We start from the raw sequence: 24,411 nt of genomic DNA, 5'->3' as shown, positions 1-24,411 counted from the left end.
TGAGAAAGACAGCTGAGTAGTGAAACATTCAGGATAAAATCTCCAGCAGCACCTACTTGGAATGCTCAGCTGAGCACAGGTGTGAGCATAGCCCTTTGGGAAAACGTAGTCTGTGGCAGAGGTTTTTTATGCCAGAAGTTGAACTCTAGATAAAAATGAGAAGTAGTGCAAGAAGTGCTGCAAATTATAAAGAATTACACATTCTTGCAACAAACACAGAAGAAATATTTTTTTCTGGGGATTATTTCAACCAACAAGAAAAAAAAAAAGAAGTATCATGTTTTAATGATAATACTTGAAAGGAAGAGCATGAAATCTAGTGTAATCTACACGAATTTGTTAAAGATTTGGATTCATTTCAAGTGTATGAACACATACATTACTACTACCAGTTATGTTTTTTCTTGTACCTCTGAATGAGAATTATCTGTGATTGTTTGCAGGCAAGGAGAGGTAGGCTGTTTACTCACTGGCTCCAATGAGAATTTGGCTTCCTCTTGAAATTCAAGGAGAAAAATATAATGCTGCTCTTGAGAAAATATTATCATAAATCAAAACTTATTTTTCAAGTAGTGATTTTCAGGGTTCTTTCCAATGGAAATCTTGGGTTTCTCAAGAAGTAATGCTTATACAAGCAATGATGTCTTAAAAAATGCTCTTTAACAGTGCTATGTAAATTCTCCAACTATTATTCATCCTATTAAAATAATTTGGAATTTATAAGCCCTCCATCTCTCCTGGCTGGCACAGTTTCCTTATTAGAAATTTATTCCCTGCCAGAAATGGTTTGTTTCTATCTGATGATCTGAAGCAGTTCCTTGTAAAGCCAAAAGAATTTATTTATTTATTTATTTATTTATTTAGGTAACTCACAATTTGGAAGAGGAAAAAGAAGCAGGCAGCTAATTTAATGTGAGACTTCAAATATGAAGTACATTGTTTTAATAACCAGATACTTGGAGTTTGATCAAGTTGATATTATTTATATTATGATCTGATTAAATCTTAATTTTAGAGAAAGTCTATTGGTTGATTTCCCATAAGCATGTGAGGCTCCTACAAACAACCCAGGTAGTGGGAGTCCTTCCAAGGCTTCCTCAGAGCAATATCCTTCGGGGAATGCATACCTAGCTGTAGGTAAGGTAAATATTCACGGCTCCAGGTTACAGTCTGACTACAGTAATACATAACCATAAACATGATATTGGATACAAGCTTGAAAGTGTGTGTTACCTCCCTGATTTTGTTTATTTATGTGTGTGGTTTTATATTTGCATACTGACAAGTCAAGTTTGATAGTGATGCAGTGTGGACTCTCCGAAGTTTGAATGCCTCCCTAACTGCAATGAAGTCTTGCATTTTCTAGCAGTCTGGTATCCCCCACAAAACTGTTATCAAATATGACTTGCTTCTAATTAACTGTCGTTCTGAATCACAACCTCATTTTTTATGGAGATGAAGCCATCCTGCAGACAACACTGAGATTCAGACAACACAAGAAGAGGACAACAAAGGTGAAGCGTGGAATTTAGTATTTCACATTACTGCCATCTCCTGTAACATAGGAATCAAACATCAGAAACAAAATTCTGTGAGTGGACAGATAATTCTAGAGTACCAATAAGGTGCTGTGACCCAAATGAATAATTTGCACAGTGATTCATTGGTTATATCAGAAATCTAAAATACATGGCATAACTAAACCAAAGTTTAGGTTTTATCTCTACACTGTTTTTCAGACTAAACATTGGCTTCCTTTTTGCATGTTATCTATTCTTGCAACATAATCTATTCTTATATTAACCCTGTTAATTGTTTTTACATCTTTGTATTTACGTCTTTGTCACAGACTGCCTATAGACATAAACTAAAGAAAAAAGCAAAAGAAATTTTGAAAGATACAGCAGGATATTCATATATCCTGGTAACACCCAGAAGGACCATTAAGGTGCATGGACTCATTACCCTGGACTTTAAGCAAATAAAAATGAGACAAGCTATTTCCTTAAAGGTTTGCAGTCTCAGACATCTGAGGGTTGGAATGACCTTATAAGCCAACTCACATTTCTCTTCAGTCTTAAAACAATTGGCAGCTGTCTACTTCTTGCTCTAGAGATTACAATCACAGACAAACGCAGTGGATACTTAATTAAGGTATTTCCTTTTTTACATAATTTTCTGTTCCTAACCTCTTTCTACATCTCTCTTCACTGCACAATAATCCTCACTCTCCTGTTCTCCTATGTGTTTTCTCCTTTCTGGCACACAAAGCTCACTTATATCCAGGCTTCATCCTGTGGTACTTTTCTCAGTACAGCTATGCTAATGAGAGTTTCACTGCACTTCACAGAATGAACTGGTTCATGAGGTGAGTCCTATCTTCAGCTATACATATTTTAATAGTGACCAGTAAAAAGAAGATCCCACAACAGGGGTGACAGATTTCTGCTCTCTAGGAAGTTCTTCTGTGTTTGAAAACCCCTGAGTTTCAGCAAAAATTGTTAGATCAGATAAAATGAAATAGCTCCTATTATGATAAACCTAAGTTCTGTGCTTGATTATCTTTAAAACAAGGGTTGAGTCATTTAGCCCAGCCTCAAAAGATTTCCTGCAATACTGGACCACCATTGCTCTATGGAAAGTTTACAGAGTTGTTATTTTCTTCATCTTGTTCTAAATACATTGCAAAACAAAAATAGTCCCCAAATCCCCCTCCTTCAGCCTGTTCTCCACAAAGCCAATTCACCTGAAGCATTTAAATTGCTGTCAGTAGGAAGCAATGATGATGCACTGCAAAACACCCAGGGACTATAACCAGGTAAGAGCACACACAACTGCTAATCTTTAGTAGCAGCCCATAATAACTGTCACTTCTGATCACCATGGGAACCAAACAGAGGTCTACTTTGCAGAAAACAGATCAGCAGTGACTCACTGACTGCTTGAGAAGCATGATTATTGGGAATTGCTAGACTTGTGTGGGTGACAGGGAATAGTGATGCCATTTCAACCATAGTCCCATATAGCAGTGTCTCCTTTGCCAGACATGCAGGATGAAAACAAGTAAATTAGTACTTTGTGTTCATTAGAGACAAATTTCACCTCTATGATTTCCTTCAGTTTCAGCCTTGTGTGGACTTTGCTAGGAAAACATTTCATTTCTAGTGAATGAAGTTCTAACTGAGCTTACACTTGCTTTTACCAGGTCTTCTGCAACTCTCTTAGTGACAAGATTTAACCCTTGAGCAACATAGAGGCTTAGAGTTGTCACATCATCTGAACTACACCAGAATGTGTATGGCACGTAAAAGACAGGCATTATTTCTGTCTGGACTACCCAGAAACAGAGAAGTTGGGCACTTACGGCAAAGCTCCTGCATTAAGTAGAAAGCAAAATAAATGCACTGTCTCATTAGCATAATTTAAAAGAGAAGCTTTGAGGTGATATAGTTTGTATGAGACTAAAATTTGCAATATAAGATATTTTGTGTTGTTTCAATCTTACGTTTTCTACTCCAGAATTTTTCAAGATTCATGAATTCAAGCATAATATTTCTGGGCTACCAGAGAATTTCAGATCAGAGACTGCAAGATTATTAAGCCCAAAAGAACTCTTTGCTGAATTATTTCCACTGGCTCCTCAGCTCTGGCTGGAGAAACAGTAATCACTGCAAGGAAAATGGTATTACAGCCCCAACATTTAAATGTTTATCTTTCCCAAGTGGTAATTCAAGATGTTTTGACAAAACCGAAGTATATTCCTTAATAATAACTCTGTCATTCAATGGCTCCTTGTGTTCTGTTCTCAGTTTTCCCATTGAATCATCTTTTGAGTGCCTAAATATTCTCCAAGGATGCCATCACATGCACAGCTGGCAGCTGGCATATAGGATTTATTTTTTGTTCCTCCTCCTAATAGAAATATCCATAGATTGTAAGTTTTGAAAGAGCAGATACACTCATTTCTCCATGAAATAACTTGTGCTTTTCTTAACAAAGGCGGCTCACCATAGAGGACTTTTCATGAGCAGAAAATCAGTTCCCTAAGTGGAATTTGGCCAGGACAGAATACAGCATCCTGTAACACAGTTTCTAGATTCATGGATCTTTGGGAAAACAAAAGACAAGAATCTGCAAATTGAGACAAGAGCATGGCCATAGCTCTTCAGTTTGATGGCACAGGCCTGCATAGCATAAATGAATGTATGTCTATTTTAGATGTTCCAGTCTATGATGCTGCACATTTGTCAGTTGGTCAGTAAACTTTTGAGATTAAACGACACAGAGGAACAAAAATATTAAGAAACTACTGTACCTCCCACACATTCAGAGGATGAAACATTAAAGACCAATTTTGCAAAGTGCTCCAAGCTTCTCTGTAGCTCTGCACAGGAAAAACAAGCAATGATGTGAACCAAGCAAAGTACCCCTTGCCCCTGTCCCACCACCAGCTGCGAGGAGCTGTTCATCAGCAATCACCTCTTTCCTCCCTCTGCCCACACATGGGGCTTCAGATGTCACCAGCAGAACAAGATGTTCGAGTTTAGCCCTGTCCACCTTTTTGATAATTCTTCCCAGCAACTGAAGGACAGAACTGGATAAACAACTGGGTTGATTACTGGCACCAGCAGTTGGCTTTTTGTGCACAAGCTGAATGCTGATGTATTCTAGGATGACTGATGCTTTTTCTGCTTTGGGAAAAAAAATCGTGATCAGGTCAGGCATTTCTCTGTACTAAATAAACTTTTGCAAACCATTTTGGCCATTTGTGGAATATGTGAAGTGGAAACTATACCCTCATGCTATGGTAAGCAGGTAGGAGAAAAGCCTGCATGTTTATCACCCAGGGCAACTTGAGTCCTCACCAGTCTGGCTTGCAAGAACAAGACACGGCAGATACAATCTACAGACTTTCATTCATACTGAGAGATATTTTAACACCACATCTTCAAGCTTATTTAATCTCAAGCTTATTTCATTTCAGTTTGAGGTCGACAGTCAAGAATGATACAGGAGCTGGAAGCCTGAAATCATTGATAACCCAAGTAACAGACTGGTAGAGAATAGCAATAAATAATGTCACAAATAATTAAAAGAGGACAAGCAAGGAATACTTTTAAATATCTCTTTTTGCAAGCCTCACATCAAACTACCACTATATAAAAGTGAAAGCTGCAAGTTACTGGAAATCATAGTCAATGGTAGTTCATTGGTAGTAATGGGTATCAGTGAAAAGTGCAGGAATTTCATGGTTCACAGCAGCTTATTTCTTCATGCCCAAATTTTATGGTTTGTTGTTTTCTTTTAATTTTATAAATGGTCATGAATGTACAGTAATATATTAATATGGTGCAGATTGGGTGGGGGTTTTTCTTTGTTTATTTGATTATTTATAGTGTATGGTGTATCAAGTCCCATTAAAAAGAGTTTGACTAAAGAATGCTGCAAAAGGCTTTAGTAGTTTAAATACTTATTTAGCCATCTGTAAATGTACAATCTGTTTTATGTTCTATGAGAAACTTACAATTGCTATTAACTTAATGAATTTTAAAACCTGAACAATTTGCTAAAGTAGTAATAATGCTCATTCTGTTTCAATTTGCCATACTGGAGATGCTTTCAGATGAGACAGGGATATAAAACTCTAATAGTGATCAAAAATACTCTACAGGTCAGGAGGATGCAGCACTGGAGTCTAGTCCCACTAGCTCCAAAAATACTATCACTTCATCCTTATGCAAGGACATATTATTATTACATGGAATGGAACACATAATAGTTTATTTTGTTAGTATTTTTATATGTAATGCGTTATAAAAGAGATATAGCTAAAGTAAAATATAAACAGACATGTAAATAATACAATGAAGTATATCGTTCTTATTTGAATCAATTTCCTTGAGCAACATCTTTTTACAAGGTGAAAATTAAACACTAATATTTGTCACATGGTATAAAAGGGACAGTAATAATTATAAAGAACCTTAAAGTCTTAAGCTTGTTTCATCCTATTCTTAATATTTCACAGCAAAAATATTAAAATTTGTAATATTCCCAAAAAGATGCAAACTTGTCAAATATATTACTCTGAAGTAAAATAACAATTAATTTACAGGAACCTACCATAGAAACTATTGAGTGGACAGTAGTGATGGTTTTCTATATAAAATCTATCAAACTTTTTTGAGGAAATATATGAAGCATAGCTGATAGCTGATGGAATCTGCAATATGGCCACAGAGAAATAAGTTGCAGATCATCAAAGTTAGCTCTTGAACAGCAACATCCACCATGAGTTCACTAATTTCATCTTTCACTGGAGAACAGCAGGAGGTTTCCATAATGCAACTATCACTGGAAAGGAATTCAACACTGTACTTTAAGCTTTACCCATTGCTGGAACTTGGAACAGTTTGGATTTTTTGGTGCTCTGATCTCTCCTGCTCTCTGGAAGGCTGTGTAAATATCAAAATCTTCAGCACAAAGACAGCTCTCTCCAAAGCACTGGCAACTGTTCTTAATAGACTGTTCCAAAAAAAAAAAAAAAAAAAAAAAGAACATATTTATTTAGGTAGAGTGGTAAAACAATAGTGGAAAAGCAACACAGGAATGTTCTATACATAAACCAGAGAACTAGGTTGTCACTAGAAGCTGAGAGATTTGTAGTCCATGAACTTCAGACACACACGCACATAAACTTGTGGAGCTCAGAGGAACCTTTGCAGTTTTGAAGCTGCTCTTCTGTGCAGCTTGAATCAGCATGCTCTGATCTTGCATGAATGAAGGCAAAGCATACTTTCAGTTATTTTAAATAGCAAAAAAAAAGTCAAGTGATTGATTATATCCAGCCTCAAGCATTCAACTAAAGCACCTAGACAAGGACCTAAGCAACTCAGACTCTGTTCATAAACCACAGATGGAAAGCTGCAATCTCAAGATGGTGCTTGAGCCTTGACCTGGTCAAGGGTGATGGTGTTTCTAGCTTAGACATCTCAGCCAGGTTACTGAAATTAGCTGTGAAGACCACCTGAAGTTCTTCCTGTTTAGGACTGCTCCTACCAAAGTTCTGGGGCTTTAATCACTCATATAATAAAGGCACTTATTATATGTGTTCTGCTCTACAAGGCTTGCATCCAGCACCGGCATCCAGACAGTCAAAACTGTTTCTCTAGGAAAGAGCTCTACTTCTTATGGAAATTGTTGGCAGCTTAATAGTTTTCAGCTCCCCATTGGCTAGACATCAAAACAATTCCATATCAAAATTTGTCAATGTTTATTTAGTTCAAGTACTGAATGGAAACTTGATTTGTTTTTATTTTTTCTGCAGATGTGAACTAATAAAGCATTTTTTTAAATTTAGTCAAAACTCTTCATTTAGGAATAGAGCCTATAAATCTTCAATGTTCTATTATAGCAGGTGGAAAATGAAGCCCCCACAGATACTCCCATAGCACGGGGAAAGCTCCAATACATTACTTAGTGGGTGACACACTATGATCTTCAAGGTCCTTCCAAAAAAGGAGATGTTTTCTAACTGCAAAACCCTCATTCCTGGAAAAATCTTTGTCTCTGCAAATGCTGATCTGATGTACCTCACCTCTTATGGGAGGTCTGAGTACCACTAAGGACATTTGATTTTTATTTGCTCCCAAATGAAGTTTCCTTGCTTCTCAATTTTCACCAAGAAGATGACTTTACTACTGTCTAATTTATATCTGCACCCACTGAGAACTGGTCCCTGGTCCAGCCTTTAGAAGTTACTATGCAGCTGGAGATGTAATTTGGTGGTTCCCAGACCAACTGAGAGCATCACAGGGAGCATTGCTGCCTTGTTCTGTTCAACAAATGCATGCCAAGCACATAATGTTAATGTAAAAAAATCAAAACATACTGTACCTCGGGTTGCTTGCATCTTGATGTCTTTATTTCCTTCTAATCTTAATTAGAAAATGAAAGACAAAGATGGTTAAAATCTTTAAAAAAACAATACACGTGTTTTGTTTAGTTAGTACTGTTCCAAAACCAGCTACTTTTATTTTGGTTAAAAGTGTTACTGTTTTTCATTTTCTTGTTTTGCAGCAAATTTTGAAAGCACCAGTCAGTGACTAAACTTTGTGCTGTACATATGCGACAGCAGCATTTTTTTGTGTTAAATCAAAAGAATATTACATTATTTCATAATTACATGTTTATGACTTGTCAATTAAATAGCTATAAATCTAATGCTTTTTCCCACTGCTCAAAAATATAACATGGAAAAGAAACAGTTTCTGCTGGGTTTCATTTAAGAACAGAAATAAACCTGAAAGCAAGCACTTACTAACTGTTATTACTGGAATTCACCACAATGCAAGTAAATACCTTCAAAAAACTAAAAATAGTGCTGGGGCTCTGCAAGTGCATCTATCACAGCCTCTTAGTCCTAACAGGGTTTTGTTTTCTTTCAATTCACAGAGCAGTCGGAGAGTGGAGAAGATGTTCAGAAGACCATGCACCTACACTGTCAGCATCTGCTCTAGGATCCTTCTGCAAAAGTGTGTTAAATTTTAAATAAAAGGAAACAAACCCTTTGACAAGTATAAACAGCCCCACAGCATTAAGAGGCTTCAAGGCTAGCCAGTCTGTCTGAAATAATAATTGATTTTTAAAGGACATACATCCTACTAGATAAAATGATCCCCAGAAAGCAAGAGAAAATAAATCTACAACCTGCCAGTACCTTTGGGTGCAGCTTTCGTCTGACTGGGAGCCATGGCAGCCGCATCTGATGGCAGGCCCACGTACACCCCTCCATAGTTCCTGGTGGAAAAATAATTACAGGCACATCAGAGCTCAGCTGGGACACTTCTCCTTGTGAAAGGAGGTACTTTTTCACTCAAATTCCTGATGTTTATCATGAGATCCCAGCTGTCTTGTGACAATAATAAAACCTGCCCAGCTTCTTCGAGTATATCCAGCAGAGGACAGAGCTAATCTGACACTGATGTTTGACACTGGGACCACCAAAGCACCACACTTCAAACAATGCACACCAATTAAATAGCACTTTTACCTCATTAATAAATGCAACCTGCCTGCCCCTGCTTAGGGTCACACTTAGAGAAAACTGATAGTATAAAGGAGAACAAGTGTCTTAGGTACTTTCATGGCCCAGCTCTCTCCCTCTCTTCACGGAGTTGCAGAGGATACCTTCTGGCTCCGAAGAGCCTGTATGAAATGCAGGGACAGATAAAGGGGGGTAAAAAATTGGGTCCTTAAAGCCTCTACTGTGCCTTTTATTACCTGCAGAGCCTCCCTTTACACTGCTCTGCCCTGTTAGGTGCTGAATTAATCACACCTTCTCCAGCTCCTGGGAGTCTGAGCCAATTTCTAATTTGCTTGATGACAGACTCATACTTCCTTCAACTTTCAGCCCAGCAGAGATCTCCCACAAGCACTAATGTCACCTTCTGTGGCGGTGATGGTGTGAAGGCAGAGGCCACCAGCCCTTATTGAGCATACCACCTACAGCTGCAAGATAATGTGCTCTTTTTACCACCAAGCTCCCACCTCCCTAGCTCAATAACAGGCTGGGTGGACTCATCAATACCTGACTCTGTGAGAGATTTCCTCCTCTCTTTTTGTTTCTCCTCTGCTTTGTTGGTGTTGCTGGGACTTAGGAGGAGGGAAGGAAGGATGCAGAACTGGCAGCAGAACTCGCTGCAGCCTATTGCAAATAAAGCTAACCCTGGTTGAGCAGAGCACCTACCTCCTTTTGTCATCATCTGATATGGATTCTTCTGCTCTGCAACATCAAAAGATACAAAGTATGTTAGCAGATTCTTTCTTTCAGGTGCTCCATGTCCATCTGGGTAAATTCAGAAGCATTTTGAAGCATTACTGACCCCAGTTTAAATTAGGGCATCCACCATTCAACAAAGTACTCACACAGGTATAAAAAAGGGACAATTTACCAGTATAAGGTACAGAAGAAATAAAGGATTGAGAAAAGATGCAGCTTACTTTTTATGACCCCCACCAGTGAGATCTGAAAGTAGATTTGGGAGCAGAAACACATGAATTAACACTATTCCTGAGTGAGTCCCCACAACACTCCCCACATAAAAGGAACATTAAGGCTCTGCACGTAACAGGAACAGGCCTGGACTGCTATTCCCCTGTAAGAGGAAAGAAAGGGACTGGGTGTCTGTGCTGGCATGTGAGTGAGGATGAGGAGAGAGAAACTTTCACAGCAGCTATTACAGAATCCAGAAACTGTTACAAGGCCTCTCTATAAAATGAGGCACTGCAATTCCTGTTGTTTACAGACCAAATGCTGTTAATCATCCCATATAAATGGGCAATTACGTCTCCTTTAACTTTAGGGCAAAATCACAGGTCAGTCTGTAGATCCACAGAGTCACTGAGGTTTGATTCCTCCCAGTTATATCGATGCCAGCAGTTTATATACAGACACAAATGGGACGGGGTCGCTTTGATCAGCATCGTGAGCTGTTTATTTCCAGCATCAGTCTCATTACATGGCTATGGCAATGAAGTGATGCTAACAGCTTGTGGGTCAGACAGCAGACCAAAGAAACTTAATGTTACAACATACCATAAATGCATCTTAGCCAATCACATAGAGCAAAAGCATACTGACAGTAATTCTATCCAATCACCTGTAGCACATGTAGCATTGGTTAAAACAATGGTAGCCTTTTCTCAAACACAATGGCTTGTTTATAAGAGACAAAGCACAGAGCTCTATTCATATTTAACCTTCTAAATATATACTAAATAAACTTGTTGCAACTTAGAAAGTCCAACGTACACAGCCCTATTGTTTTCTTTGCTATGCCTTCACTACAGCTTAGAAACCTTTTCTGCTCCCTTAGCACTGTTTACAAATCTGCTGTATGAGGCCTGTCTTTTTACCACGTTCCTAAAACCTTCTGATTTTTATGGATTCCCACAATTCCCCCTCTCTGTTGACTCAAAAAGAAACATTCATAACTGTGTCGTTTACTACTTGTGTTTCATAGCTCTACTATAATATTGTTTCTTATTATCTGCTTGAGGCCTATTCTTGCTGACACTAAGCATTGCTATGTTAGAGCACAGCAAGTTAATGCTGTGAAGGCCCAGTCAGTGAAAAGGGTATGAGTCACGTCTGACAACAGTTACAGGTCATTGTTCAAAAAACTCTTTGTCAGTTCTATGCACTGTACTGTGTAGTACAGTGTAGCTGAATGGGAGCAGGGGTTAAAGTAACCAGCAGTGACATGAAGGCAAAGGTAATACAAAAAATAAAAAGAATTTATTCTTACTCCTTCAGTGTGCAATGCCTGTGCTGCAGTCTCAGTCTGTGCCCCAACATCAGTCATCACAAAAATTACTCACCCACCTTTGCTTAAATATTCAGATTCTGAGCTCTACTTCCATGACTGGGTATGGATGGGGCAGCAGATGCACTTCAGCTGGGTCTCCGACCAATTTATTTACTCTAAAAGGTTGATGTGCCTGCTGTTTAATTGCTGGGGCTCTATGCCCTTACAGGGCCCTGAAGTCAATGGGATTGTGGCCTGAAGAGCAGAGGGCTCATAGCAAGATACAGTCTTAAGTGCAAGAAAATGCCCTTAAACCTCCTGGGAGGGGAGCAAATGCCTTAAACTACTGCTACAGCTTGGCAATTTCCTGGCATCTACCTTCTTCCTAAGGGACATTACCAACCATCCTTTCTGCATCATCACAGTGAGTAAGGGTACACAGGTCCCTTAATAGTTGAGGCTTGGAGAAAATCTTATTATTCTTCAATTTTGCTAAATTATATTTATGCAGGACATAGCACTCCTCGTCTGCTGTCTTTGTCTACGTCTTACCACTCAAGAAAGACTGATCAATAAACTCCTCATTTCCTGGCCCTCCTGCCATCCCTTCCTGGAGGAACCAGAGACATGTCAGAAGGCATTTCCCATCTCCTGTGACCCCGTGTAGTCACCTACGTCATCTTACAGTCTTCACACACACTGACAGAGAATGCAGAGACATTTTTTCTTGAGGACCGTGAAGCTGCTCTGTCACAGTGTGGGCCAGTTTCTCCTGAAGAAAATGGAAAGCCTGTGTATATCAGTGGGTGGAAATGAGGATGTATTTTTAGGTGGAAAAAAAATTCTACTTAAGGAAAGGGACTTTGGATCCCAAAAGATCACAGACAGTCATTTCTGTTGAACCAACCAAATGTGTCACAGGCTTGATTTTCTCATATTATTTGGAACATTTTCTATAATCCAGATTAACCATTGTCCAGAGAAAAGAGTTGTTTAAAGGCACCAAAAACTACAGGCACAGCTTGAAGCCTCTGAAATGGAGTTGTAAGAATAATGATCAGTATTGTCCAACAGGAATTTAATGTTGTTTTTGTTTTGGTTTTTTTTATGTTTCCTGGTAGGAAACAGGGCCAATTTCTTCTGTTCCAGAAATGTTTTCTAATATGGCATCACAGACTATTACTGTAACTCTCTCACCAAAACAAATTATCCAGGTCGATGATTGAGCAGACAAGAAGGTTTTTTTAACATTTTGCTTTCTTCCTTTCCTCTTACTAGCTATAAATCAAAGCAGTAATTTTGCAATACCTTTTTTCTTCAAATGCATGACAGAAAAAATAATCTGGGATTGTACAGACAACAGCTCTTGGGCTGGGCAATGATTGGGGTCAAACTGTTGTAGCACTGCCAGAAAAGAGGGAATGAGCAGAGATAGGAGCAACATGGGAGTGTGAGAGGGAAAAGAAAGAAAAATTTGGACGATGGCACTTAAGGAATGAGCCATTTTACACACCTTTCTGGGGGCTCGGGAAGGAATGCTGCCCCAGTTTATTTACTACACACCTCTCACCTTCACAAATGATGGCTCAAGACCCCCTTTTGCAGGGCGCCCACTAATTTTGCATGTTTAGTGTCTGCTGAGCCACTGAGACAGGTGCTGCTTCTGTGCCCAGGCTGAGTGAACATGGGTGGCTCCATGGAGCAAAGCCACAACAGCAATGCTCAACCACATGGCAGTGAGACTGGAGAGAAGCTCCTTTGGTTTCAGCACTGTTCCCATTGCCACATCTCCTGGGCTCACATGGACACAAGAGTCCAGCAGTCCTCCAGGGACAGCAAGCTTAGGATAAGCTTTTCTGCACCAGGAATAGAAAGCAAAAGGAACTTAACAGTTCAAGGAGCTTTCTGCTGACTGGCTGCTGTGTAGCTGCCTCAGATGCTGTTGACATCAGCAGAGTAGCCGAGAGCATGGTTCTCAGCAGGTAGCATGGGCAGAGTTCTGGAGCCAGTGGGCAGATTTAAGAGCAAATCCACAAAATGGCATTCTATTTACAGCTGAATAAGTGTTTCTTTTGGTAAGGTTTTGTCTGTCCCAAGAGTCATCCTGTCACCCGAAATCTGAAAAAAACACTTTGTTCATCTGACAGCTTTTACATCCATCATTCCTATGTCCATTTGATGGTAAAAGAAGCTGTCATTTCTCACATATTTTAAATGTCAGATGACAGGCATTCATACCAATTCTTTTCACCCACATTTTTCTTACCTCAGCTTTTATGGCTCTGTTTGTTCCGATCATTATAGAGACTCTTTCTAGATGGGCTCAGTAGTCCCACCAGTAATGATTCATTGAACTTTGAACACGTGACAGACCAACTACTCCTCAGATTCTTGGTGTTTCTTGGTTACAAGTGCCTTTAATTTGTATTTGATGCATTTCTTCTCAATATTTTGAAATGGAATTGAACTGTTGTATCCTTTCCTTCCTAGTGTAACTAATCCTCCCCCAGACTTAGCTACACACTGAATACCACAGGCATTGCATTACTTTCTAGCATATCCTTTACTTCTCCTACAGCTAGGCTTTCCCAATTAGCAGTGATGAATGTTTCTTGATTAATGGGGCTGAAGCTGGCTGGCAGATCCTGGGTTGGAGCACAGAGGGCAGACATGCTCTCGGAGCACGTGTCCTTGTCACCACACAGCCCTCAGAGAGGAAGAGCCCTTTCAGAGGAAGATCATATCATCACCCCTATCTAATTGATGGAGAAACCCCGGGCCCAGAGGGCAAAGCAGCTTCCTCACAGTCACCCAGGAGGGCCCCGAGCAGGATCCAGCCCTCTTCGCTTCCATCTGGCTGTGCACTCCAGGAGTCATGGTGCTTTGGCAATAAGTCACAGTCAAGAAATGAGAAACCTCATGTTAGAATAACCAGATTTGGTATCCAAAAGCATGAAAGGATGGACACACCTAAATGTTTTTCTGGATCAAAAGTGCTATGACTGAAATTTGACAGCAAAATAAAAAGATAAGGGTTATTTAAAGAGAAACTTTAGCTGATGAAAGTAAAAGGTGTAAAAAAAGTTTTGTGGATCTATAATATTAGTTAATACAAATCCGCTTTTTTCATTTCTATGAAATGAAAATAATTTTGCTGATAGTTTACTTCCTTCATAAAAATCTTCTGTTAAGTATTAGAATGCCTGATTAGGGCTTTTGGGTCATCGCTGCCATTCCTCTTTAGTAAGTGTGTGCTTCTAACATCAAATAGAAGGTTCAACCATGCTATTACTCATATGGGTTGTTTGGCTGGCTTCACTGTCCCAAATCTGAATGAGTAATAGCTCCAGAATAGACCCTTTCACTTTGTTGAAGACTGCACAAGGAATTAATTTTTTTCTATGTTATTTTGATACTATTTTGAAACATTACAGATGAAGTCACACTAATAAGTAGGATGTTCCCATTTTAACTCCTGCAGCCAGGCTCTAAAAATGCTTACACACAGTTAAACACAGTTCTATATATACTCACAGTTTACATATTCCATACCTTTAAGCACAGGAACATGCCTACAACATTCATAATTCAACAGTGCATGAGATTTTGAAATTTAAAACTACTGATGAGCAAAAAGAAAGATGCAGTTCTAAGTCAGTCCTTAAATCATCTAAAATGAACAATAAATAAGGTCCTGCTGTAAATTAAACCAGTGTGTTTGTAAATACAGGAGTACTGAGGGCAGTGATGCTGCAGGCTGCTTATAAGATTACCTTCTGTAATTTATTGTCTGGCACTGCAAGCCCATAAAACAGACTACAGAGGTAAGACAGATCTCAAGAGTATCTGTGGCAACAGTGTTGATCAGCCAAGTGACACCTGTTGTTAGTTCTCTTGTCCTTGCTCTGTAATAGCAAGGACAAGCCTGTTGTTAAGCTCTTCCCTCCACTTGTTTATCTGACTTGACTGCCCTCATTTCTACACCAGGATTCCTCCATCTAATTAGAGGAGTTATTCTAAGCGAAGTAAATAAAACCGAAGGATGTTCCTATTGCATAACATAACAATCTTTCCCAGCTAGTGGCGAATACCAGTAACAAGAAATAAGAGAAGGCAAGACCTTGGGGAGGAGTTCTTTATGGTTTTCTTTGGTAGAAAAATACATTTATGGCTGAATAAAGCTGTTCCTCTGCATTCCTGTATCAGCAAGTAAAAAAGATCTTGCACATTTAGAGAAAAACAGGATGGGTAGGGCTGCCTCTGCTACCCTGTGTCAAACAAAGAGATGCTATCTTTAATGCAGAGAATACCTAGAGAAGGTGGGTACTTTGGAAAGGAAGTTGGACAGGTTAGTCAGTCTCATGCAAAAGAGAGGGATTTTGTCTCAGTGACTTTCTAAATCTCTCACTGGGCCTGGTGGAAATGTATGTGCTGGCTTCATACAATTAGATGGCCTTTGGAAAAAGGTGCACTGGCACATGATGGGGAAAAGCAGTCTGAAGTAATATAACCAGCTCTGCTAGAAAACTGTCTCAACAGAAGCAGAGAAAAGAAATTTCTGTTAGAGAAATAACAAGCAAAGAAATCTGTAGAAAAGTAAACAAGACAAGGAGTTGTTTTGTGGAGATGAAAGCTGTCACTAAAGACAGTAAACATCTGGTTGTGTTGATTATATGTTAGAAGCCAGATTAATCATGTATGACTAAATCTAGTATAAGGCTAGTATGACTGAAAATATGTCCAGGGTTATATATTTAAAAGAGTAGAGAAGAGTAAGTACTTACATATCTTTAGTAGTCCCTGTAGCACCTAGGACAAAAAAAAAAACCAAAACATGTTTACTAGGTAATGGCATAATCCTGTAAACCAACCAACAGTGCAGTAACTGTTTTTCTGTCTTTCTGTCCTAAACAACACAGAAATAGCAACAAAAATTTGCCACTGTAAGAGAACACATTTCTCATGATTGCTACATTTATCCTTAATGATCATCCACACAATCCCTTAAATCTATCACATCTGGGCCAGACTCAGTGGCCCAGTGTGAAAATGATGCTGCTGTGGACCAGTGCCCAGGTGCAGTCACTCAAGATGGGAGCAACATAAGAAAAAAATACTCTTTCTGAATTTTATATGCTTCCATTTGCTCAGAACTCTGGTGGTTTTGTCTGCCACAAAGTTGGCACAACTAACCAGGCAATTACTCCCAAACACCTGATTATTCTGCCACTTGATGCAGTTGTAGAGCTGGCACCACATGTATAAAATGCTGCCTCATTCTTCCTGCCAGATAAACAAAGTTTTATAAAATGACTAGCAGAACTAATATAAACATTGGGAAACAACCCTTCAAAAGCCCCAGACATCTAAGGAGATCAACCACCCCTTAATTCATCTTGCTATTTAACAAAAAACCAAAGAGACAAAAGCTGCCACCTGGCTACCTGGTATAAGTGACTGACTTTTTTGTTTTGGTGACTCAGATGTTTCTTGCTGGGAGATAAACATTTACCCAAGTACAAACTCTTTCTTGCTCCTCCCAAGTTACTAATGTTATGTTGCTCTTGCTAGTATAGAATTCAGCTGAGTAACCAGTAAATTATCCCTTCTATTAATTACAGAAGTTAGAGAGACATTAGAAAAACCTTTCACTTCTCCTTTCCTCTTAGTACTTAGCTGGAAAAGGTGATCTGAGCTCATCCTGAAGAAACGGAAGTAGCCAATCACACAATCACAAAGATTTTTTGAGTTTGGAGGTAGGTTGTGTTTTTTTCTCCCACGGTACTTCATTTTTTGGAAAACTTTTATTTCTTCTGCTGATGAAAAATATATACAAATAGCAAATACCTTTCATCTCTCTTTGATGTGTAAGAATATGCCTTTTGCATTCTTATTTTTAACAAGAAGAAGTAATAGACCTGGCAAGGCTTTCTGGCTCTGTCTACCTGAATGGATTGCTTGAATGGCAGAAAACATCACCCTTTACAGCTAATTCCTGAACACAATGCCATTCCTATTTCCTATAACCTGACTATCCCTCATTTTCTCGGCAACAACATCGACTAGACTCGTACACATTTTTTCTGTTAGTCTTACTTCCAGAGTCAGCAAAATCTCAGTATGGCTACATGTATCAGCGGAAAGCCTTACGTAAATTGGAGGGAGTAGCTCTAGTCACAATAAGCTTAGGCCCTTGCTTTGAAACCTTACTCCACCAGGCAGCCCTCTGAGACTTTTCGGCTTTGCGGGCACATCTATGAAGCACTACCTGTACAATTAATTGTACCCAGATGGAAGGCTGGCATTGCTGTGCGAGCTCAATCTCTGTCAATGTAGGGAGACATTTTCTGCTACCAAGGCCGGTTCATGCAGTCAGCTCAGCAACGAGCCTTCAGGGCACCCCCTTGTACCCCTAGACAGAGCCCAGGCATCGGCAACACTTCAGACAACATGCGTTTTGAAAAACCTAGCTGGACCTAGCAGGATTTTTAATTTTTTCTAGAAGAAACTATTCCTTTGCTGTGTCTATTCTGCACAAGGGGCATAACTTTCTTATGTTTTAGTCTAAACTCTGTGTGATCAAAATCAGTTTCTCTAAAAGGTTCACGGCCCTTTCAGAGGCCTTTGCCAAGACTCTTCTGAGTCTAAGCACCTTGGATGCCGATCTCAAAAATTTGTCTTGCTTGTAGGAAGTACGGCAAAAGTACAGTGTTTAATATACGAACTGAAACCTCAAGCCAAGGGAGAAAAATTGTGCGCCAACAGCAGCACTGCTATGCTCCCCAGAGGAGATAATCAAGTTCCAGTCAATCACTGGGCATACTTCAGTGCCATGTCCATGTTCAGTGCCATGCCTGTCTTCAATGCATTATGGTACAAATACATCCTCACTCTGGAGATGGGAGATGTCCCTCAAACCCATCAGCCCGAGCTTTGATAAGAGCTATAAAATTCCATGTTTGGAAATATGCCACTAACGTTCACACATGGCAGCACTTGTTTTCTTGGAATATTAGGAAGGGTACACTGCTGAAAAATCACTGCAGTGTTTTGAAATGTATTTCACACAAAAACTTTGAGAACTGAGTATGATCAAAACAAATTCACTTTTTAAGAAATCAGTTTTACTTTTACAATAAATTTAAAAATACATATAAAAAGAAAAACATTGTTTTCTACTTTTTTATAAGCACAGCAAACCAGTTTATCCTCACTTTCATTGATGGAATTCCATTAATTTCAGTGGGGTTTATTTCTCACTTTCACCAGCAAAAGTGAAACAAGTGTTTGGTTCAAATTCATTCAAGTATCACTAAGGTACCTGACAACAGATCTGAGAGTGTTTCCAGTTACCAAAGGAGTTCTCTTCCTGCAAGAGTTCTGAGCTTGCAAATGAACATAATTTTAGCTAGGTGTACTATAAAAAACTCTCTATGTAAAAACTTCTAAATTTTTGTTCATTAGGGAGCCTGAACATTCCTTACACATAGATATTATTTCTCAAGGAACCAAAACCATCTCAGTTCATATGGACATGTTTATTTGTGAAGTCCAATCCATTCACCCTCACCCTGTTACTTCACCAACATATTTGTCTAACTCTTGCACGTTTAGTGAGCAACACAATTTTATTGCTGCCCAAATTCCTTCTGTCAGAAGTTCAGCCAAAGAATCTTGTTTACTCCCAATCCACAAACACTCTACAGCTCGCTCCATAGCAGCAAGGCCTACTGCTCTCATAGATATGATGGTTTCCATAAATTACTTGAGAAAAGGCTCACATATATAAAGCTTGTCCATTTTTTCCCACTATAAGAGCCTGGCCTAAGAAAAGGCAGCACTTGACTCCATAAGCCTTGTCTTGATAGGCTCTTGCTTGCTTGGTTTTTCTAACCGAACCTCAGCAAGACACTGAAGAGTAGCTACAAAGCCACATCCGTAAGAAATAGGAAATACTGAATTGTCCTGAATGACCTCTCTGCTCATACCATTTACACAGTAGAATCACGGCTGCATTTTGGTATTTTAGAGCTGCAGAAGGAGAAGAAAGAGTACAGCCTGCAAATAATCGTGGCCCATTCAGCCACACATTGCTCTGAGCCCCAGTGATTACCGAAGAAAAACATTCTGTCTAGAAGAGTGGAGCTGTGATCCCTCAGAAAAACCCCACAGCATTTAAACAGTAAAAAGTCAAAAAGAAGATGAATTTATCCCAAAGCATCCTCCACTAGGTGAGAGGGGGTTTTGCTCTTTCAGAACAACAGCAGCTTCTCTTGGCGATACTGCAGGATTTTGGTAAATGCAGGCCTAAAGCAAAAGATTGTTGAGAAACATTTGTAGCCACTGAGGATACTCTTCTGTGCTGAGAAATGCATCATGAGTGAAGGTGAGAGGCAAAAGCTTCAGAAAAGTATAAAAAGCATGAGATGCAACCCCTCACATAAATAAAATGGATACAAAAAATGCCAGGACCTGACTTTTGAGCAGATTATGAAACATTTTTCTAATACTTTTTAATGAACGATATCCTATGGCATTTTCTTGCACACCAAATTGTTACAAAAAGCAAAAAAAAAACCCTCCAAATTACACACACATACATGCAATTGTTAAGAGTGAGTTTTCTATTGCAGGCTTCTTTCTATTGCAGGCTCCAACAGTCAGCAGTAAGGAAGCGCATTCTAACATCCATGAATTTATTTTATTTCTACCCCCATTGTAACTGATGACAGAATATCATCAATTTGTTTCACGTCAATTATTTCTTCAGCTCATCAGGTGGGAGTTCGGTACACAGATTAGACCCAATCAATAGAATGGCACGATGACTTCCTGGGCATTGCACCAAACTTGAAGTTAATAAATCTGTTAAAACTTGGTGTGAAAGATCTCCCTCATCATAACTTGACTGTACTTGAAGCTTTCCACAGACAAAGAGCTTCTCTATATATTTAAATTAAGGCTAGACTGACAGCCTCCAAAGAGTACTATAATTTAAGGTGCTGTCATTGATACTACACTAGATATGGAAAGGAGGAGGCAGTTAAAAATTTTTAGTGAAGAATCATTAGAATTAAGGGAAATGCCTTAACTTGGGGAAAAAAAAAAGGGAATGAATGTATAAGAGCATATTTTAAAAAGACGTACACAAAAAAAGAAGAGCTATTGTTGTGCTTCTAAAACTCGAGGAAATAACGTGAAAGAAGGATATGTAAAATGAGACAACAAAACATAAGGAAAACAGCAAGTTGAGACATACATAACTATAATCCATAGTTAATACATAAAATAGCTAGGTAATTTAAGAAGGATGCATATACATCAGTTTACTTGGATAACTGAAATTGCCATTTCTCAGTTGAAGAGATTTTGCCACTGTCTGATACTCTGGAAAGAACATTTGAATGCTGTGAGTTATATTGGTGTTCTGAAGTACTGCACCACAGACAGAAATGTTATTCTACATCATGTCTATTAGTTTAGATCTCACAGACCATAGAGCTGAAAGGTCTGATGTCATTCTAGCCATGCAACAGAAGATAATATCATTAGCTGAACTATCACTATATATACATCTGCTCAGAAAAAATCAAATTAGGCTACAATAGGAATTTTACCAGAGTAAGAAAATGGTGATTGGTGTAACACATTTAATGTGTTCTGTGAAGTATGCTTCAATATTTTACTTAGTCATATGATATGACAGAGTGTTACAGGTTAATTACATGTTATGTACCTCTAGCTTTGACATTACCAACTACAGAATAGTCATAACTTTAGCATTAAAAATGTAGTCATGCTGTGCATGCCACAAAATTTATTTGTATTTACACAGCCTTCACATCTTTTGGTGAAATTATGAGTTGCATTTTCCTGAAAAGCTCAAGGATTCCAAGCAAAAATGGAATATCCCCTTTTTAAAATAATTTTATTTTTATTAGACACACTTTGTAAGGAATGTTAAATGAAGTAAATAAATAGTAGACATCCGACATCTTGCTTTTATTACCAGCTGTTTGTTATTTTAAGACCATAGACTGCACAGAGTAATTCCTGACTGACAGTGGTGAAATTGAGAAGTGAACGGGACCTTTCAGAGCTCCATTGGATTTGTGCAATAGTAATAATTCCATTATACTAAAGATGGGGTTTACATGGCATTGTTAGTTTTTACCTGCACTAAGTCCTTAGAGATCTGTGGAATGTTTCTAAAGAGCATTTAAAAGTTTACAAAAAATGCAAGTTCAAATGTATATGTAAAACATATAAGTAAGTTTAACTATCAAAGGGGTCAGACCATCAGTGAAAATACTTAATGTATCTACAAGCCAAAACCTGTTCAAGACAACTACCTTTAATGCAAAGGAACACATTTAAACAAACTTTGAGTTCAAAAAAACACTGCTGTCAGAGTTAGTCTATTTGACATTTACCCATTTGTATCCTGGTACAAGTTCCACAGGACAGTCAAATCAACATCAACTTAGAAACTACCACAAATGGACTAATAATTGACTGAACAGTCTCGTCTGAACTTCTCTGGTGCTATCCAGCAAACAGAAATCAGATGTGAACAAGCATCACCTCAGTGGTATGAAGCTAGACTGGTCATATACAGAAGGAACTTCCAGTCACAGCAACGTGGGAATCAACTGAAGGGAGAGAATTCATGTATGCAAACTGGACAGCTCCAGTAAGAGCACTGAGTGTTCAAGCAAATTCACACAATGTGTTCTTTATGGGTGAGAGAGGCCTCTGATGGACAGACATAGTATCTAAAACCTAAGTTATAATCATTTAACAGAAACCGAGTAAGGAATGGCTGAATCACATTCTCCTCCAAGCGTGGAGTGCAGAGTTGAACAGCATCGCACCCACAAGCATACACACATATGTACACCCTAGAGAAGACAGCATCATTCACACTCACAGGCAGGACCAAGTCAGGACTAGCACCACCCAAAGCAGTACTGAAACTCTGGTTAATTCAAATCAACTCAAAACAGTAAGAGATGGGGACCCAGTAATTCTAAGTTGTCCAACCATTATTTTGCATATTTTGAGGAGCTGAAAGCTCACCAGTGCATCTGAAAGACTTGATAAAGGTACTGGAACAGGTGGCAATGTTTGCCAAGTGCAGCTAGGATGAAAAACGATTGGGAAATGCTCATATTATAATTACAGGGTGAAGGTCCACTTACCAGTTTCCATGTACTTTCCTATTCTGCAGGGGCAGGGGGGAGGAAGAGCACAACAGCACCATCTTCCCAGATCTTATCTCTTTTGAAAATAGCAATGAACAAATAAGGGAGCCAGCTGGACTCACCAGCCAGCAGTACACATTAACATGCATGAAACCTCAATCATGGAATATCCTCCAACTTCTCCAACAAGCAAAAGACGAAGATGTCGCACAAATTCATTTCAGAAGTGGCATTCGTGGCCTTATAGGGAAGCGAAGAGGTTGGAGCTGACACCCCTGGCGGGATCGTTACGTCCAGCTCCCGGCCTGAGTTCGCCGCGCCTTGGGCAGCTTCTGTCGGAGGTGGTGACTCTAGCGACAAGCAGGCACCAGAAAGCCGCCGGTGCCGCGGCAGGCCACATCACCCTCTCGCCCTGAGCAAACGGATCAGCCTCGGGAAAGGAAGATGCACTTGCAAGAGGGCGGGCAGCGATTCCCGCGGCTCGGACGGGCATCCCCCGCGCCGGGGGCTGTATCCCCGCCGAGCGCGGTGCGTGCCCGCCGCCGCCCCCCGCAGTCCCGCAGAGCTGCCCAGCACGGCGGGGATGCTCGCTCCGCCGCTCGCCCGGCCCGGCCCGGCCCGGCCCGCCCCGCCGCCCTACCTCGCCCGCCCGCGCTGCCGGCCGTGGAGTTGCCGCAGCCCATGGGCGCTGCCCTGCCCGCGCTGCGCCCGCCGGTGCGCTGCGGTCACGGAAGACAGCCGACGGCGGGCGGAGCCGGGTGGGAGATAAAGCCGCGAGGACCCCTCCTCCTCTTCCTCCTCCTCCTCCTCCTCCTCCTCTCCCCACCCATCGCCTGGGAAACCGCCGGCCCCGAGCGTCGCCGCCCGGCCTCAGCCCCGGCCCCTCGCCTCACGCCCCGTTCCTCCCCAGGGAGAGCCACGCCCCGGGCTGTCCCCTCGCCCGGACGGGCTGGAGCTGCTAAGCCGGAGATATGGCTCAGTCCAGACTCAAGCCTGCAGGACTACGAACGACCCCCACTCTCAGGCAACAAGCCCAGAGCCTCCCCGGGCAGTGGAGATGCTCCTTGGCTCACGCTCCTTGGCTTCACGGGAGCTTTGGGACACCCCTCATTCGCAAAGGGGAACGTCGGCGTAACCACAGGAACAGGCTGCAAACTCTATATCTGCTATCAATAACATCCTGATCAGTATTTTAATCAAATCTTTATCATGGATTTGGGTATTTCTCTCCTTACAAGAAATATGATGGTGAAACTGAAGACCCATTGAGTTGAGAAGAGCTTCAGATTCACTTTCCCCAAGCAATATCAGCAGCGCTGAGAAACATGAAAGATAAGTTTACAAATTCTTCAAGCAATCATTTTCATTCAACATTTGTGTCATTTACCAAAAAGAAATTGACTTTCTGTTAACCCAAACCTGTCTTCCACACAAAGGAGTAAAATATTCTAAAATCTTGATGGCTTGGTTTCTCCTCCTCCATCCTCAAATGAGCAGGAAGCTGAAATCCAATGGATACATCTAGATACAGCTGCAAATACTCCAGATAGATAGATAGATAGATACTACTGCTACAACAAATTTGTTTAAGGGCTCAGAAGGATGTTTTAGAGGTGTCACAGATACATCAGTATGATCATCACATATGCATCTGACTGATAACTATCTTCTACAAAAGGACCAGATATAAAGAGCTGCTGCCTGATCTTGCAGCATGTTCTGAGAAGGGGGTAAAAAAAGAAATCACAATTCTCTTACTGGTTTCCCAAGAAGTACACATTAAAACAAGAAGTACACATTAAAACAAAGCAGCTCCATAAGCAGCAGAGGCAACATCCAGTCTCCTATGGATTTTTGATGTCCACCTCTTGACAAGGGTGTAAGATCTCCCTCCTCTG

The 24,411-nt window shown here is 40.1% G+C and overlaps 1 protein-coding gene across 3 annotated transcripts; it reads right to left on the bottom strand.

Moving 5' to 3' along the window:
* Positions 1-4,904: 4,904 nt before the first annotated feature.
* C4H12orf75 (chromosome 4 C12orf75 homolog) lies at positions 4,905-23,221 on the bottom strand. 3 transcript variants are annotated; one of them, XM_058022439.1, is made up of 6 exons: positions 23,154-23,221; positions 16,094-16,118; positions 9,749-9,784; positions 8,710-8,799; positions 7,897-7,937; positions 4,905-6,525 (listed from the first exon to the last, which is right to left on the bottom strand). In XM_058022439.1, exons 1-6 carry the CDS (start codon positions 23,194-23,196, stop codon positions 6,518-6,520), a joined length of 243 nt encoding a protein of 80 aa, XP_057878422.1. In that variant the 5' UTR covers positions 23,197-23,221; the 3' UTR covers positions 4,905-6,517. The 3 variants fall into 3 exon arrangements, with proteins under 3 accessions (XP_057878422.1, XP_057878421.1, XP_057878423.1); XM_058022438.1 differs by lacking the exon at positions 23,154-23,221 and having other exon boundaries at positions 16,094-17,926; XM_058022440.1 differs by lacking the exon at positions 23,154-23,221 and having other exon boundaries at positions 7,897-7,932; positions 8,720-8,799; positions 16,094-17,926.
* Between the last annotated feature and the right edge of the window lie 1,190 nt (positions 23,222-24,411).

This window comes from Melospiza georgiana, chromosome 4 (genome assembly GCF_028018845.1).
Source record: "Melospiza georgiana isolate bMelGeo1 chromosome 4, bMelGeo1.pri, whole genome shotgun sequence".
Taxonomy (NCBI): Eukaryota; Metazoa; Chordata; class Aves; order Passeriformes; family Passerellidae; genus Melospiza; species Melospiza georgiana.
This window is presented reverse-complemented; position numbering and strand designations above follow the sequence as displayed.

What these genes read in the sequence shown, in the direction of transcription:
- C4H12orf75 (XM_058022438.1), bottom strand. Translation starts at nt 16,164, where the DNA reads ATGCCATTACCTAGTAAACATGTTTTGGTTTTTTTTTTTGTCCTAGGT. An exon ending in ACAGGGACTACTAAAGATAT is followed by an intron (nt 9,785 to 16,093) that starts GTAAGTACTTAC and finishes TTGATGTTGCAG; the next exon opens with AGCAGAAGAATCCATATCAG. An exon ending in TCAGATGATGACAAAAGGAG is followed by an intron (nt 8,800 to 9,748) that starts GTAGGTGCTCTG and finishes TTTTTCCACCAG; the next exon opens with GAACTATGGAGGGGTGTACG.